The sequence below is a fragment of the Populus nigra genome, chromosome 19 (assembly GCF_951802175.1).
Source record: "Populus nigra chromosome 19, ddPopNigr1.1, whole genome shotgun sequence".
NCBI lineage: Eukaryota > Viridiplantae > Streptophyta > Magnoliopsida > Malpighiales > Salicaceae > Populus > Populus nigra.
Window position 1 is genome coordinate 12,545,398 of NC_084870.1, and position 16,361 is coordinate 12,561,758.

Below are 16,361 nucleotides of genomic sequence, written 5' to 3' on the forward strand. Positions count from 1 at the left end.
AAATTATTTTTGACATGAGTACATCCAAATGATATAAACACATTAAAAACATATTAATTTAAAGCAAAATAAAAAATAAAAAATTTTTAAATTTTTTTAAAAACACTTTTAAAATATAAGGCCAAACAGAACCATATCAACACTGTAGTTTTGGGTATATAAATTTTTTTTTCTTTGACACTTCTTACTCATTTATAGAAAACATCAAACTTTTCTCAAATAAATAAATAAATTAAACAATAAAAGTAATGCTAGTTGCATAAAAAATCTCCAAAATCAATTTTTAAAAAATATCAAGCACGGGATTGAATTTTTCTTGAAAAAGAATATTCTGATAAGATCAGCATTCAAAGGATCGATACTACCTAGTTTTATAATATATTCTTTTCCTAATCTGAAAAACCTCACATGTGCAATCCCACTCATAAATAATTAAGACAAAAGCTCCCTTAAAACGTGATTCGGATATTATCAGTGATTTTTTTGTAAGAAAAAAAATATGAAATATGATGTATCATGATTTGATAATTAATATTAAAAAAAAAAGTAACAAGATTGATTCCATTCCGTCTAGATATTATACTTTAATTTGGTTAATAAAGTTGGCATGAAACACCAAACATACACAAACTTTCTACTAATCACTGGGCAATTATTAATAAAATATATTAAATATACCACCTCAATATAGAATATATGGTTTTAAAATTGCTCAGAGAGTAATTTATTTTTAAATAACATATAAACTAGTACGAATATGTCATAATATTAAAAAAAACACAAATTTTCTACTACCCATAAAAATATACACACAAATTTATCAAATTCTAGATTAGTTTGGGACCGTGGTTGAAATTGTATTTTAAAAAATTAATTTTTTTATTTTGTTTTAATATAAAAAATTAATTTTTAAAAATAAAATATATTATTTTAATGTATTTTTAAATTAAAAATACTTTAAAAAATAATACACAACTTTCATTTCATTTCGGTCCATTTTTTTTCCTCCTTCACAGCTAAGTTGTCGACTACAAAACGTAGACGCCTTCCTTTTAACAAGGGAATAAACAATCCCGTCTGATTATCAGCGCAATTAACACAATAATTGATGCCATGACAAAATGCACCATCTCATATAGTTTATGTTAATGACAGGAAAACAAGCTACATGAAATCAGCATCGATCCAATCCGGGGAGGTTACGTGGGGTTATCTAACCAATAGTCTATTTACACGTTCCAACATACGCGCGCTGGAATTTCTCGTCGCCCAATCCCACCACGTGGTTGCGGGACCAGATATGACCCACTCGATGTTTGACACGTGTCTCGGAGGTGCAGATTGGTGCCACACTCCACCGTATTTACCTCGACGACGTCGATTTATAATCTGGGAGAGAGAAAAACATCATGCTAGCTCCTATATATTGCTGTCTTGCCATTTCAGTTTTATGTTTTTATCTATTTCACCTAAAATATAATGAACAATAAACGATATTACCCTTAAATCCATTTATTGTTAATAATGGTTAAATATCTTTCTATTTACACATGTCCGCTAAGTGTTTTTATTAAAAATACTAAAATAAACTTCAATATATTATAATAAATAATTGTATCACCAAATAATTGTAAATCTTCATTTTATATGAGCCAGTGAAGTGGTGAAAATTACTATAATTTGATGGTAAAAATGTATACTAGAGCTTATAATTTAATACAAGTCGAATGAAATATTTAACTAGTGGTTTTTCATTCTATTTGGAGTAAAATTGATTAAACCAAAGTATTTTGGACTCAAATGATATTAAAGTAATGCATTAGGAAGCTAAATTAAGGTTGCTCCTTCGTAAAACTGAGGATTTCAACGCTATTTCTGTGATTTTGTTCTCGACACTTCGAGGCAGTGCCTCACCGAGTAGCCAACTCTACTCTTACTCTGACTCACCACTAGTAATATCCACACGTGGGAAACATATGACCACACGCAACAGCCGTTCTCTATCTGGCATCTCACCTTTTCTCAGACCACCACACAGAATCCGCAATAAAACCACCGCACGATCACCATCCACGTGTCAACCACAAATCGCAAAGACCAACAGTTATACACCATCCCCACACGCACTTTAACACGCATCAGTAACAATTTCAAAAATTACCACACACGCGACACACGTCCTTAACTAGGGGCAATTAGCAGTCAATAACACTCCTCTCTGACTGTTGATCGATTAAGTTAAACCGAAACCATCCGTTTTCTCTCTGCATCCGGTTATAGCAGATAATTGAAAAAAAAATACGCGCTGGTTTCTTACCGTCCTCTCCTTATAAATAGGCAAGCGCTGGCTAGGCCTTTTAGCCCAGAATGTCCATCTCCTATAATTCGCTTCTCAATTACCCCTTGATTTCCTTTTACTCACGGTCTTACATTACAGGTTATGATAGTAAACAGCTACCGGAAACCTGAGAGCCAACGCTCCTCTCCTGCTCTCGGTTTCCCTCGCCCGCGTTTCCTTCGCTACCGCCGTTTGAGGTAACCGGTGAAATAGAGTAACTGGAGGGAAAGAGATTTTTTATTGTATTTTTTTATTTTTTCGTGTAACACCGTTACTGTCGCTTACAATTATGCCTCCAACACCAACAAAGGGTTACCGGAGAGGAGGAGGACAGGAACTGGAAAGAAACAGGAAAAATAGGTTAAATGAGAAAGCGTTGTCGTTTCACGGGAAGATACCGGCGGAAATGCCGGAGGGGAGGATTCGACGGCCGAAGACACTCCCGGACTTGCTGGCCGGAAAGAAATTGCCTGCTACGGTACCGGATGTGAGGCCGAAGTTAACGAAGGTTTTACTCAACGTGACTGTCCAAGGAAGCGTTGGTGCGGTGCAGGTTTTGATGTCTCTTGAATCCACCGTCGGCGAACTAATCGCCGCAGCTATCCAGCAGTACATGAAGGAAGGCCGCCGTTCGATCATTGCCAATGACTCCTCCAGATTCGACCTCCATTACTCGCAGTTTAGTTTAGAAAGTAAGATTAATCATCAACAAATCACGCTTTGATCTCTGTTAATTTTGAGAGGTGGACACGTGTAGGGCGGAGACTGATGGAAACCTTTGAAAATGTTTTTTCTTGGCAGGTCTGGATAGGGATGAGAAACTAATGGCGTTGGGTTCAAGAAACTTCTTTCTGTGTCCAAAAAAATCGGGGATGGACGGTGCAAGCTGTAGTCGTGGTGGAGGATTGACAACGACGTCGTCTCCGTCATGCTCAAAAGAAGTTAAAGAGGAGGCTGCTAAGAGTGGGTTTCATCCTTGGCTCAAATTCATGGATTTCCTGCTGTGATTAATTAACCACCAGATGATGCCTGCTGGCTAATTAGTTATCAGAATTGCTATTATTCGTAGTCTTTTTTAATGCAAATCGTGGGTGTAAAAATGGGTTTGGGGGGTAAATTAGGTATTAGACCGTTAGGTATATTTGTTAGGTCAAATTAGAGCAAGAGATTCTTGAATGCAGTCGTGGCGTAGAAATGTGCAGTGGTGGATTGTTTACCTATAAATTTTCCTCTCTATGTTTTTGTTGCTTTGAATCAATGGAGAAGTGAATGGAGGTTTGTACATTTTTTTGTTTTTTTTTTTCATTATTATCATGCTCTGATGGTTTTATGGAAATTACCAAAATATTGAGCTTGTAGTTTAACATTTTCTTTTCTTTATTTATTTATGATTACAATGAGAGGAAACCTGAGAAACCACGATACATCATATTTCATATTATTAATTTTTTTTTCAAATAAATCACTGATAATATCCAAATCACTTGGATTGATGTGCAAACTGATTCGAAGACGGGGGACCAGCGATACTTGAATGAGGAAGCATCGACCGAAGCGGCTGAACTCAGAACAGATAATATCGCAAGGAGTTCTTTGGAGACGGCCCATCGTGGGTGAAATGAGAAGAGAGTTACCTCCACTTGCGACTTGATTGGTCCCCTTCCACTTCCCCCATTGTCAACTCGCTTGCCCCGGCGTGAAGAACTCTCCTACATGGCCCCAGGATCGTCATCGTCTTCGTCTTCCAACTCAATTCGAAGACCTGATAACGGCATCATCTACATCCTGACCTTTCATATTCTCACTCTCGAGGCAAAGGTAACCGCTACCCGTCTCTGGCCCTGGCTCGCAGCTTGTGAGGGTTTTAGTTTAGATCCACTTGGTGGTTAAGGACATGTTACTTTATTTTTCACTTTCCAGCCTTGGCTTTTAGGTTCATTGTTTAAAAATAATTTATTAATTTTTTTGAACGCGTCAGTCTAATCCAAAAAATGTGAAGGACATGGTTTGGATTGACACAAGTTCTTGCTTTTCTATCCGAGTTTAATTTAATTTTTTAATATTAAACCCTAATTTATATTACAAATTATATTTCGTCATGTATAATTTTTTTTTAATGTTTTTTCTTTAAAATGGATTTAAAGAGTAACTAATTAGATACAACTAGTTCCTCTCTAACCATAATAAAATTTATCGAATTTAAAATTTTATAATAAAAAATTTTATAATTATCAGAAATTAACTAATGATATCATATTAATTATTCATCACGGTTTACTTTATAAAAAAATATAAATATAAAAAAATATAAAATATAAAATCCATGCTCCATTAAAAATAATAATAATATATTCGCATAGGATTTTTCTCTAGTAATTGCCTCTTTATTTTCTTTTAAATAAGTTTTATAAAATAATTAATGTGATAACGCTAATTATAAATATAAACATGGTAAAATAATTCGTGCTTTAACCATGCACTAAAACTTAAAGTGATATGTACACGCAGCCTCCTTTTCTGTGATTTCAATTCGTAATATGCAAGGAGATGAGATGAGATGAGATGAGACGAGACGAGATTTAATCGGAATCGATCATTTCCTTATTTGTTTTACTACCTTCTCAATAAACACATCTTTAGCATTCAAAATGTGAAATGTATGGAAATATTGTATGATAACGATAGATGAAATTTTATGTGATGAGGGCCAACAAAACATGTGACACTTTTGTCCTATTACCCAACCTTTAGTTAGAGTCGTAGTCTACTGTATATTCTCTCCATTTTTGTTTTTAATTAGCGTATTCAGACCAACTTATATGTATTCCAACTAATCTCTCAAGATTCACACAAATAGTGTAACATACTTTACTATTCATACTGATTAATGAGCATAAATAGTGTATAGGAAGCAACATTCACTTGTTTTTTTTTCCCTGCGTTTCGGACACAAAAATATCATGGAATCCATGAACAGTAAACTAGTTTTTTCTTTTACTAAACAGGTTGCATCTATATTTTGTTTAAAACACAGACATAACCTCGTTATCAAATGCTCTTTATATAAGTTTGAAGTTACCCTAAAATTTATGGGATTCAAACATATAACTTTTTAAAAATAAATTTAAAATATAATAAGTTAAACTCTATCCTCAAAATTTATATATTCCCTATACTTTTGCTTGGTGATATGGTTGTTTTTTACTGTTACGGTGGGGAAAAAAGTTGATAATTCGATACTTTAACCATTTTAGTTCTATTTGGATGAATCCTCTTGTAAATGTTTACTAAGTATGTCATGATGATTAAAATAATAGCTAGTCTGATACATTAATCCAACCTGAATTGAATCGTGTTCAAGCTAATCAGAAAAAAATTAATACATTAAAATTCAGTTGTTTTAGGTGAGATTTGATGTTCAGGTCAAACATTTCAAGATTTTTAAAGAATAGAATAATATTATTTTAAAAAAATAATTGACCAAGAGTAGTATGTTAACAAACGAATTGATTTAGTGATTTAGATTTTTTTTCAGTCAATATTCGAGCCAAGTCTAATGACCATAGTTAGAATAAAATTAGTTATTATTTTTTAACATATTAGATTGAAAATATTCTTTTGAAGAAATTTAATAACAATCAATGCATAAATTAATTAAGAATATAAATTAATATCGAATAAAGAAAAGAAAATAACAAAGCAGCGACAGCCCCACTAGCATACAATTAGTTTTCATCCACATAAGTGTGCGTGAAAGCCTTCCACCTATCTTTTGTAGCCGGCCCTAATGCAATGAAAAACATCGAAAATAGATCTGAGAGAGCTCAGCTTGTCACGCGCCTTGGTGGATAATTCAGGATTTATTTTAATTTCTAAAATAAATAAAATAATGTTTAAATTTTTTCTATTTTCTTTTATAATTAGGACAACCTTTCAACTACTCCGATGCAATAATTTTGATTCTGACGACTATAATAGGAAACTCCAACCATCCTACAGGCTTGCTTGCCCCCCAAATTGACAAAGGAAGCTGCCTAGAAATGGACTGGCATTAGCTTAGGCTAACGGGGCCTTGCCACTGGCTTTCGTCATCAAGTAAAAGTTCTTGAACTTTTTTCTAAGATCAGGTCAATATCATCACAGGTTAATTTTCAGTCCAAGCGAACAGAACAAAGTCAAGAAGTCACCGTGTTCAAATATACACCCCTGTAATTTTGTTTACTGTGATTGTCGGTATCACATTATATAAATATATATATATATATATATATATATATATAGATTAATTTTTTTTTAAGATTCTAAAATTAACAATTAAATAAATCTTTAATGATTCTAAGATTTATATCATTAGAACTACTAATTTTTTTAAAAATAAATTTAAAACTTGACCAGAATTATACTTCTCTTAATTTCATAAAAATTATTTTACTTGATGAACGTGTGGTGGTTGCAGGATGGTCCATTATCTTTACAAATATATAGACAATACTACAATCATTTTTTTTAATTGTTCTTTGCATCTTACAACAATCATTTTCTTACTAAATTCAGCGTGAAGTAGTCACGTAGCAGAAAAAATTAAAATAATATTATCAGATGAAATCAACATAAATCAATCTGGATATCAATTTCTCTCTTTGTTTTTTTTTTTAAAATATATATAGATATATACAGGATCGAATGAAATTAACTATTGGTATATAGAGGCGCTACATCATTAAATTACTCATTTTCTTATCATAGTTGCACGCGGAACACATCAAAAATACCTCTGTAACTGGTTCACTTTACGTTCAAAGGAAAGAAGAAACACGTGCTTTCATGCGGGTTATGCTTCCCAGTGGATGGGTATCGAGCAACTGGTGGTTCGCCGAGAAAACACCAAAAATCATATTTTTATTGTGGTGCAATCTGTGCTGCCCTTTCTTTCAACCTTTCAGATTTCCTCTTTTCAAATTTTCAACCTTTTTTTTTCCTCTATTCAAATTTCAATCATGGATGATGACGAACCTTGAGTTGCTTTCTAATAAATTGGTCGAGTGCGCAGGACTTCTGGATTAGCAAAAGGCTCGTGAATTCAATTAGGTTTTCAATATTTCTCAGAAGTCTTGAATTTCAATCATGCATTGCAAACACAGATTTTCTCCCGACACTCGGGAAAAATCTTATGCCCGTTGCTTTGTATTCCATGATATCTTAAGAATCGATTGCTTCTTCAACAGCTTATTAGAGAGGTTCCTCCAGACCTGTGAAGTTAAAATATCACAGAACATCGAGTAGTGAGAGGAGAAGAAATTATTCATATCGAACTTCGTGTGAAATTCATTCTCTTTCGTTTGCAATTGTTTTTGCACCAAACCCATCGAATGATAGTGTTATGATTGCTTGAGACTGAAGGGTTGCTGCTACAAGCAAACACAAGCAGAAGAGGATTAACTTGTTTTGATGCTAGAAACTAGATACCAAATCTTGTAAAGGATCAAAGGAGTCATTCTTGTCTGCAAAAGGAATTACAGGAAGACATCAACAGCAAACATTCAAGGCGAATCTTGAAGAGGGGAACACGACAAAGATTTTATGAGGAATCACCATGAATTCATGTAGCTTTTATCCGTCTGGATAATTTGTCTTTTGCATCTCAGGCTACAGTTGCTGTTTATTTACAACAGCTGTTAACTCGATAAGAACCTGTGATTACCTGGTCTTAAACATTTTGTCGAAAAATTAGAGCATCATCATTTCTTTATGGCAGCTTTGTGATTGTCTAGTGCATGTTTCCGCATCTTTTTAGCACTATTATTCACATGTCCTCAAGCTTTTGAAGTTTCTACTTTCTAGGCTTGCAGAACGATCCAGTTCACAACACATTGTATATAGCGAAAACCAGAACATGACTTGACAAGAAATTGAAGCAGACTTAATAAAAACATGTTCCCTGTCAAATCATTGTAGCCTCCACAATTTATACCCAGTCAACAATCCCAGAGTGCACTGGAGGAAACCTGTTGAATACAATAATCGTGCATCCAAACAAATTATATTTATTGCAAAAATTAAAATTGCTTACTACAGCACAAGCGCTTGCTCTGAATCCTCAAAATGGCTAGAAGAACTCAGAAGCTCATTCTTCTGTTGGCCTTTGCCCCAAAACTGGAATATCTTCATAACGTTTCTGCAGTAAAATGAAACATATCAGGGGCATTCAAGGAATAAACCAAGCACATTCATGAAATTCAAGTTTACCACCGACTTAAATTAAGCAACAGCATTTGAGTTTGGCTCTTCATAGATTCAAATGGAGAGCAACTAATTCATTAATGAAGACCAGTTACAGCTCTGAGATTCTGAGACTCAAGTAGACGAAGGTAAGCGACAACTGTCACTACTTAACTGAAGAAGGCCTAGCAGTATAGCCAGAAATCTTTTTAGTATAATCAGGAGATTTGGGCCAATTTTATAACCACAAATCATACAACTCAGAGAAAAATATGAGCCAGTATTGCCGAAGCAGCTGGAACTTACAATTTCTCTAAAAATCTGTTGCATATGTTTCAAGACTTGACAGGGGCATCATTTCCAAATTTCCAACACTTCCTAACTACTTTACAAGGAAATGAATGTGGCCTAGTTCTAACAGTTGGAAGCTCAAACCAAGAGTCAGCCACATCCCATCATAACTAACAACTGCAAGTGACACCTCCTTGGCTAAAGAAAGAAATATGAAATTCTGTATATATGTAGATATCTATGAAATGACTTGACATTCGATATTATCAAATAATAAGTAGATAGGACCAGTTGCTGCCACCAGAAAGGTAAAGAAACAACTCCATTTGTGTAATGCATGCAAACTAAACAAATAGTTAAGCATGTTATAGCAGATGTAATACCCCAACATTGTTGTACTCCCATAGTTTACGAACACCATAATCCACAGCCTGCATGCATCAACAATGATTAACCGGGATAAGATACCACATATTATTAAAAACAATTGCAAAATATAAGTCAGATTTTTGTAGCGATAAAGCATAATTCAACTGCCATAGCATTCAGCAAATTCAGCTAGGCATTCACATAGTTGAACTACCAAATTTTTTTTTTAAAATGCATCAATAAGTGCAATTCAAGTAGACTAGCCCCTTTCAGATTCAAAACATGAAAAAGATTTCCCACTCCATCAGATTGCATAGAAAATATGTCTGTGTTTCTTAAGCAAAATCTAATCCAATTATACATTTATAGATTCATTTGCCATTGTCTCACATATCATCATTTCCAGATCAAACCGTAGAAAAGTTCTCAAGCAAACAGAAGCTCATTTATATTCTCTATTGATCGGCTACTCCGAAAGATTTCAATAATGCAAGTGACGTCTATGCAAAATGTGAGCTCTACATGGAAAGAGAAAAAAAAAGGTTTCCACTTGGCAAGTTTCTTCAACAACTTTTGGTTTCTAGATCATCGTTTCCTTTGATCACGAGAAACAGAATTCTAATAATATTATTTATAGCTTGCTATTTCCAAATTCTTACAAAAATTAATTCTTTTAAAAAATTCATTAAAATTCAAATGCTCGAATAAGTTAGGGCACTGTTTCCGAAGTAAGTCACTAATTCTACTAATTCTTCAATTTTATACACAATAAAACATAAAACAATCTTACTAAAAATAAAATAAAAAATTCTTACCCTCTCACCGGCAAAAGCGCCGGCGATGACGAAGGTAACGTAGATGGAGTTACGGCGCATAATCAACTTGTAGATACCTTCGAACACGCCTCCTCCACTTCTTCGTGGTGTAGAATCCATCTCTTTTACTTTTTCAAGATCCCTCTGCTCAATTTTAGGGTTTCCAGATCACAAATTTCCAATTTACTCAGCTAATACATAAATAAATAAAAAATATTGAAGAAGTGGAATAAAACGTATTCATCACCTTCGATTCAATTCACTAAAGAAGCAACAAAAACTAAATCGCGAGACGGAGAGAAAGTAATAATCCGAGTTCTCGACGGCTGCAACTAATTAATCAACGCTAGCGGGACTGCTCTACAGTAAAAACGATGTCGTTTCCAACATGGGCCGCAAGTTAATTAGAAAGGAATCCGGTTAATAGCTGGCCCAGTTAAGCCTATGAGATTGGCCCCAAACAGATAACTAACGGGCATGATTAAAGGCCCAAAGCGGACAAACCTGATAACAATGACAGCTGACACGCACTTTTTTTTGGGGGCCATTTTCTCTTGAAAAACCCTATCTCCTACCTCGCTGCAAGTTGCTTATAAAAACCCTTTAAACCCTTTCCCCGTCTCCGCCTCCCTCACTCTTACAACTCCCACGAAGTCTTTCTCTCCTCTTGAAACCTCAAAACCCTTTAAGCTCTCTCATCTATCGTCAACTATGTCGTCCATGGAGTTCTGGGGTGAGCAGCTTCTTACTCTTCTTGCTTTAGGAAACTGTTTTTTAAAATCTTTTTTCCTGTTTTTTATTCGAAATAGGACCATCCCTTTTGTTGTGTTATGTTATCGATTGTTTGGTCCTTTTCTTTCTGCGTTTCTCTATGCTATTCGGAGCTGCCCTTTTGTTTCTCTGTAGGTTGTTTTATCAAATACACTGCGTGGGATTAGTTTTTATGGGGCGTGTTGGGTTTTTTCGTTTTTTGAGTTTAAGTTTTGATTTTCTGTTTGGTTTTTATTTTGGTTTCGTGTTTTTTTGTCCTTTTTAGTTTGGAGTGGTTTTTTATTTTTACATCGGTTTTATAATGTATTTATGTAAGGTATGTGTACATGCTTATAGAACGAAACAAAGGAATAAGGATGCCCATTTATGTAAAAGTTTTGTTCGTGCTATTTTCACTGTTTTTGTTTTCGGTTATGTGATTTATTTTGTGTTGGATTTTGTCTCTGATTGTTTTAATGGTGTGTTTTGATGAACAATGATAATTACTAGCCAAGTAATAGCATCTTATGCAAGCGGGGTTTTATTTTTCTGTGTTTTGTGGTATGGTTGATGCAATCGCCCACATTTCTAGTATGTCTTGTTTCTATTACCTATTTCTTGTTATGTAATGAGGTCTAGGATTGGTATTGTTTCCATTTACTAATGTTACATAACTCTCTTTATTTTACTAGGTGTTGAAGTCAAGGCTGGTGAACCCCTTAAAGTGGAACCCAAAGACTTCTGCATGATCCATCTTTCTCAGGTTAGATGTATATTAATTGAAGTATTCAACTACTGCTGAAAGTAGTTTAGCTTTGGTTTTTTTATCTAACAAAATGTTTTTATCGACTTTTGTTCCTCAGGCAGCCCTTGGCGAGTCAAAGAAAGGAAATGAATCTGTTCCCCTTTTTGTTAAATTCGATGAAAAGAAGCTTGTGTTGGGGACTCTTTCTCCGGAAAACATTCCTCAGTTGTCTTTTGATTTAGTTTTTGAGAAAGAGTTTGAGCTCTCTCACAACTGGAAAAAGGGAAGTGTTTTCTTCTGTGGCTACCAAGTTATTCCTGATGATGATGCTTCTGGTGAGTCCCAACACATACTTACAATATGCCATTTTCTAGCTTTATTTTTCAAATTTTGCTGAGTTTCTCAATGCATACAGATTTTTCCGGTGATGAAGAGGATTTTGAATTTGCGAAAGCTGATATTATGAAAGCTGCTACAGCTAAGGATAAAGCTGCCAAGCCTGAAAAACCAAAGGCTACTCTTGTAGAGCCAAGCATAGATGATGACGAGGATGATTCTGACGAGGATGATTCTGACGAGGATGGTGATTCTGAAGAGGTCTCTTCTTGTAACTAGATGACATCAACCTTGTTACTTTTTCCCATAACCAAGAAACTAACATAGATACGCCTTTTATCTTTAGAATGTAATCAGATCAGGGATGTGTATATAGCACAAACCAAAGACGTTGACTGGGATCACACACTAAAGTTTGACATATTTTAATTCTGGAAGGAATTCTTTGGCTTTTTAAATTTGATCAAGTAACCAAGTTTTTATGGAATAAAATGATGTAATATGATGTATTGTGTTTTTTCTTTTCTTTTTATTTCTCGTACATTCTGGCCTCTGAAATTGATCAATTTTTGTGCTGCAGGGTATGTCTCTTGATGAAGATTCAGATGATGAATCTGATAGTGAAGATGAAGAGACTCCTAAGAAGGTATCAATATTCTGTTGAGATAGTTTTTTAGTGTGTTTTTAATTAAATGAGATAGTTTCTTAGTGTGTTTTTAATTTATTTTATGCTTTGAAGGCTGATACCAGCAAGAAGAGGGCTAATGATTCTGCAACAAAGACACCAGTGTCCTCAAAGAAGGCAAAAACAGCTACTCCTCAAAAGACAGGTATTATTTTAATATTCTTGTATGACTGTTTTGTTACAGATCCTCTGGGCCTTTTTTCAAGCTGAATGTATCCTATTCGATTTTGAGATGCGTTATTATGGTGATATAGAGTTTTATGTTTGCTTTAATGCTTTACTCTGAACTCTTAATTCCACAATTTTTCCTAAATGTGGCTATATTTTTCCATTAAATATTCCCTGATTATGTCCTTTGGGTAGTCTGATGTGGAAATCTCTTGTATCCCATGCACAGATTTCTAACTATCAAGTAGTCTCCTTTTTCTTGTTGTGTCAGGTTCTCTTAAGTTTCTGAGATGGCATACGTTCCTTTATCTGTTTTTTCCCTCTGTTTTATTTTCTTTTTATCTGGAAAATTTTTTCTTGCTTCTATCTACTCATCTGAAGTGCATGCATTGTGTATGATTTTCTTCATTCTAACTCGTTGTACTTCTGGCTTGGTCAAGATGCTAAGAAGGCCGGGCAAGTTACTCCTCACCCTGCAAAGGGAAAAGCTGCAGCCAATGGCAACAGCTCCAAGTCCCCAAAATCTGGCGGCAATTTCTCTTGCAAATCCTGTGACAAGTATGTGCATAAGCAACATTCTAGAAAAAAAATTCCCGTCAGTTCCCTATCCGTAAGTGACTTGATTAGGTGACTGACTGCTTGTATTTCTTGCTCAGGGCATTTGGCACTGATGGTGCTCTGAAGTCTCACTCACAAGCCAAGCATGGTGCCAAGTGAAACGACTACTAATTTATAGACGATATCTCATTGAAAGAACCATGCTATAGGGTTTAGTAGTTATGTTAGTAACTCATTTTGAAATTTTGTTAGAAATCAACATTTGGACAAATATTTTTTATGCATGATGTTTTGAGTTAAATGAAATGGTTGTGATGTGTTCATTACTATATTATTTAGCATGGCTGAAAAATCATTTCAGGATTCATGTTATTAGCTGCAAGTGGTTTAATCTTGTTCTAGAAATTATGATTGTTGAGGCCCTCATATTGGTGGAGCATTGTTTAGAAGTTCATTGATAACTGGCTTTCAGGTTGGAAGTGTAAACCTAGCTCTTTAACAAGCCTGCAAGTGTTCAGGGTCTCTAATAAGTGCATGGTTACGCCCCAAATTTGGGTTATGGATAGTTACATTTTCGATTTCTGCGTTCATATCTTTCCTCGATCTGGTGACTTCCTGATATGAGGAAATTAAACTCTAGTGCCGATCATTATCTCCTCTCCTCATCCCGGACTGATATGAGGAAGCTTCAGTGGTTTCGCTGTAGATTTATATACCCATGGGCGTTTTCAAAGGTATTGATGAGATATTATAAGAAACATATTAATCTTTTAAACTTGAAAATTAATTGAAATCTTAATTTATTTAGGGTGACTAGGTTAACCCACCGGACAGGTTATACAACTCCAAGCAAAAGCGTCTAGGCATCAAGTAAGTTGTAATTTTGGGGGATCGACATCATTTGGCATAGCAAACAATAATCGGCAATATCCACACAAATTAAAATTTTAAACTTGCTGGAATGGATTTCGTTTTTCCAAATCTTGCACAACCTACAAATGTCAAAATATTGAACGTCTAACAATAACATGCTCAGAGCGGCCCCAAAAAGACAGATAAACGCAACTGCGACTCCTAATATGCTACAAGATTTATTTTTTTTAGATTTGAGGAAACTTATCTCTACATATTATTTTTTTAAGTGAGTGAGTAAAAAATCTAGCTGTTTAGGCTTTTATAAAAATTATAAGTCCTGACTCGAACTCGAAGTCTGTTATGCAAATCTTAAATTCTTTATCATTACGCTACGCCAGACCTAATCTGCAACAAGACTTACTTATCACTAGAAATCCTAAATCACCTCATGAACAATCAATCTGCTTCTGGATGATTTTGAACTTTAGTCTAACAGATCCTCGGACCCTGTACACAAATTTCATGGTAAGCTGCAGCTAAAATAATTGTGTCTCGAAGAAGCAGGGATACCTGAACCTGCAAAACTCATTAAAATGTTGGGACCTCTATTTATTTCTCCATAAAAAAAAAAAAAGACGAGAGTTTATGAAGCAAAACCCAATTTAGAACTGTGAAATTTGATGTTGCACTAGCCTGATGTGCTTTGGTCAGAGTCCCCAACTGTAATGCATGCAACACTAAAAACACGATATTCGCTGAAAATGACATCCTAACTGAGCAACTGGAAAATGAAAATGATTAGAGTAGAGAGAAAACGAACCAGACATCAAAAGTAGATCAGTATCCAAATTCTCCTTAGTGCAGTGGTTTCTGCTGCTGATATTCATGATCATTTGCTTATTGTCCTTGTTACCATTGTCAACGTTTTACCTTATTAGCTGCATTTTCATGCTGTTCCCTTGCCTGGTTCCATTGTGCAATTTTAGCATGTCTCTCCTCACTACGTTCCCTAACGGGGCTTCGTTTACGCTTTCTCTGTCCTCTCCAATGTCCAGGGCTTATACTCCTATGCCTCCTGCTCCGACTTTCATGATACTCCTCCCGATCATCATATCTTCGACTAGAACCTCGCCCACCGTGCGAACACTCTTCATGGCTACATGCCTATAGGGTCTTCATGGCTGCATGCCCCAAACAATTAACGTCTCAACTCCCTAACATCAACGAAAATAAGAAAATAAAAACCAACACCAAACAATCCCATGCCACGAGAGAAGACTCAAACAAATAAATTAATAAATTACTTGCCAATTCTTTTTCTTGCAGTACCCACCACGATTACATACGTTCTCCTCATATTGCCTACAGGTGGCTTCACAGAAGTCTGTCACGGTGGAGAAACCCGCAATAATCAGACGCCCTGCAGTCATCCACATTCAGATTAAATATATATAAAACAAAACCAAAAAACCCCTAGGCATTGCCATATACAAAAAACTGAAAAATGGGCATAAAAAATCTGATCAGCATAAAGTCTCCATGTCAAATCCTCAAGTGCATTGGAAGCGCGCTCTTGCTCTCTAAACCGAACATAAACATCACCCACCTATGCAGACACATAAAATAAATATGGAATACTAATTGTAATTTCCAGACCAAGAAAATAAAATATGGTCACCATGTGCTCAGCAAGATTGTCACAGACTTCAAGCTCTCAATTTCTCCGTATTTGCTTAGCTCCTCATAAAGATCCTGTAATGAATTACAGTTGAAAATTTTTAAAATAAATTAATTACTTGAAACTCAACTACACAATAAATAAATAAAATTAGAGTCATGATTACCTCGAAGTATTGCTGGATTTCGCGAGGATCGATAGGGTTACCCAGTGCATTGACGCCAAGAGTGATCATATCAGGACGCCGGTACATGTTTGATAAGAGAAGAGTACGGCTGATGCTTGGTTTGGTGTGGAGACGAGAGCATCGGTCACCGTGTCTACAAGCTCGGATCTTGAAGTAAAACGGACAGTTCACTCTGTCTTTCTCTGTTCCAAATATCGACGCCAAGCGCTCCGCAAATGATTCGCCGGAAACTCTCTCTCCCTGTGCTTCCTCCTCACCGGATTCAGATATACCAGTTTTGTTTGCCTTCGTCATTTCTCTGTCCAAGGAGAATGTTGCTTCGTGAAGCATTGTAGGATGTTTCATATATTTGTTTAAGACCGTTTGT

The 16,361-nt window shown here is 35.3% G+C and overlaps 4 protein-coding genes across 5 annotated transcripts; 2 read left to right on the forward strand and 2 right to left on the reverse strand.

The window, feature by feature from the left end:
* The first annotated feature begins 2,338 nt into the window (after nucleotides 1–2,338).
* LOC133680530 (uncharacterized protein At4g22758) lies at nucleotides 2,339–3,622 on the forward strand. Its single transcript, XM_062103534.1, has 2 exons — nucleotides 2,339–3,030; nucleotides 3,140–3,622. Exons 1-2 carry the CDS (start codon nucleotides 2,628–2,630, stop codon nucleotides 3,343–3,345), a joined length of 609 nt encoding a protein of 202 aa, XP_061959518.1. The 5' UTR covers nucleotides 2,339–2,627; the 3' UTR covers nucleotides 3,346–3,622.
* Nucleotides 3,623–8,236: 4,614 nt separating this feature from the next.
* LOC133680324 (cytochrome b-c1 complex subunit 9-like) lies at nucleotides 8,237–10,438 on the reverse strand. The gene is made up of 4 exons (XM_062103186.1): nucleotides 10,280–10,438; nucleotides 10,033–10,176; nucleotides 9,232–9,279; nucleotides 8,237–8,513 (listed from the first exon to the last, which is right to left on the reverse strand). Exons 2-4 carry the CDS (start codon nucleotides 10,150–10,152, stop codon nucleotides 8,463–8,465), a joined length of 219 nt encoding a protein of 72 aa, XP_061959170.1. The 5' UTR covers nucleotides 10,153–10,176; nucleotides 10,280–10,438; the 3' UTR covers nucleotides 8,237–8,462.
* Nucleotides 10,439–10,577: 139 nt separating this feature from the next.
* Nucleotides 10,578–13,603, forward strand: LOC133680323 (histone deacetylase HDT1-like). Its single transcript, XM_062103185.1, has 8 exons — nucleotides 10,578–10,765; nucleotides 11,475–11,545; nucleotides 11,646–11,862; nucleotides 11,943–12,124; nucleotides 12,444–12,509; nucleotides 12,603–12,693; nucleotides 13,157–13,274; nucleotides 13,373–13,603. The coding sequence occupies exons 1-8, from the start codon at nucleotides 10,744–10,746 to the stop codon at nucleotides 13,431–13,433; spliced, it is 828 nt and encodes a 275-aa protein (XP_061959169.1). The 5' UTR covers nucleotides 10,578–10,743; the 3' UTR covers nucleotides 13,434–13,603.
* A 600-nt stretch (nucleotides 13,604–14,203) lies between these two features.
* Nucleotides 14,204–16,348, reverse strand: LOC133679124 (splicing factor U2af small subunit A-like). 2 transcript variants are annotated; one of them, XR_009836106.1, is made up of 4 exons: nucleotides 15,974–16,348; nucleotides 15,808–15,881; nucleotides 15,434–15,549; nucleotides 14,204–15,343 (listed from the first exon to the last, which is right to left on the reverse strand). XR_009836106.1 is itself a non-coding variant. In XM_062101634.1 (4 exons), exons 1-3 carry the CDS (start codon nucleotides 16,337–16,339, stop codon nucleotides 15,504–15,506), a joined length of 486 nt encoding a protein of 161 aa, XP_061957618.1. In that variant the 5' UTR covers nucleotides 16,340–16,348; the 3' UTR covers nucleotides 14,204–15,343; nucleotides 15,463–15,503. The 2 variants fall into 2 exon arrangements, 1 of the variants encoding a protein (XP_061957618.1); XM_062101634.1 differs by having other exon boundaries at nucleotides 15,463–15,549.
* Between the last annotated feature and the right edge of the window lie 13 nt (nucleotides 16,349–16,361).

Coding starts and splice junctions, on each gene's coding strand:
- LOC133680530 (XM_062103534.1), top strand. CDS start 2,628: ATGCCTCCAACACCAACAAAGGGTTACCGGAGAGGAGGAGGACAGGAA. Junction 3,031..3,139: donor CTCGCAGTTTAGTTTAGAAA/GTAAGATTAATC, acceptor TTTTCTTGGCAG/GTCTGGATAGGGATGAGAAA.
- LOC133680324 (XM_062103186.1), bottom strand. CDS start 10,152: ATGGATTCTACACCACGAAGAAGTGGAGGAGGCGTGTTCGAAGGTATC. Junction 9,280..10,032: donor GCGCTTTTGCCGGTGAGAGG/GTAAGAATTTTT, acceptor TGATGCATGCAG/GCTGTGGATTATGGTGTTCG. Junction 8,514..9,231: donor GGGAGTACAACAATGTTGGG/GTATTACATCTG, acceptor ATTTTACTGCAG/AAACGTTATGAAGATATTCC.
- LOC133680323 (XM_062103185.1), top strand. CDS start 10,744: ATGTCGTCCATGGAGTTCTGGG. Junction 11,546..11,645: donor GCATGATCCATCTTTCTCAG/GTTAGATGTATA, acceptor TTTGTTCCTCAG/GCAGCCCTTGGCGAGTCAAA. Junction 12,694..13,156: donor AGCTACTCCTCAAAAGACAG/GTATTATTTTAA, acceptor GGCTTGGTCAAG/ATGCTAAGAAGGCCGGGCAA.
- LOC133679124 (XM_062101634.1), bottom strand. CDS start 16,339: ATGAAACATCCTACAATGCTTCACGAAGCAACATTCTCCTTGGACAGA. Junction 15,882..15,973: donor AAATCCAGCAATACTTCGAG/GTAATCATGACT, acceptor AATTCATTACAG/GATCTTTATGAGGAGCTAAG. Junction 15,550..15,807: donor ACAATCTTGCTGAGCACATG/GTGACCATATTT, acceptor GGATGACTGCAG/GGCGTCTGATTATTGCGGGT.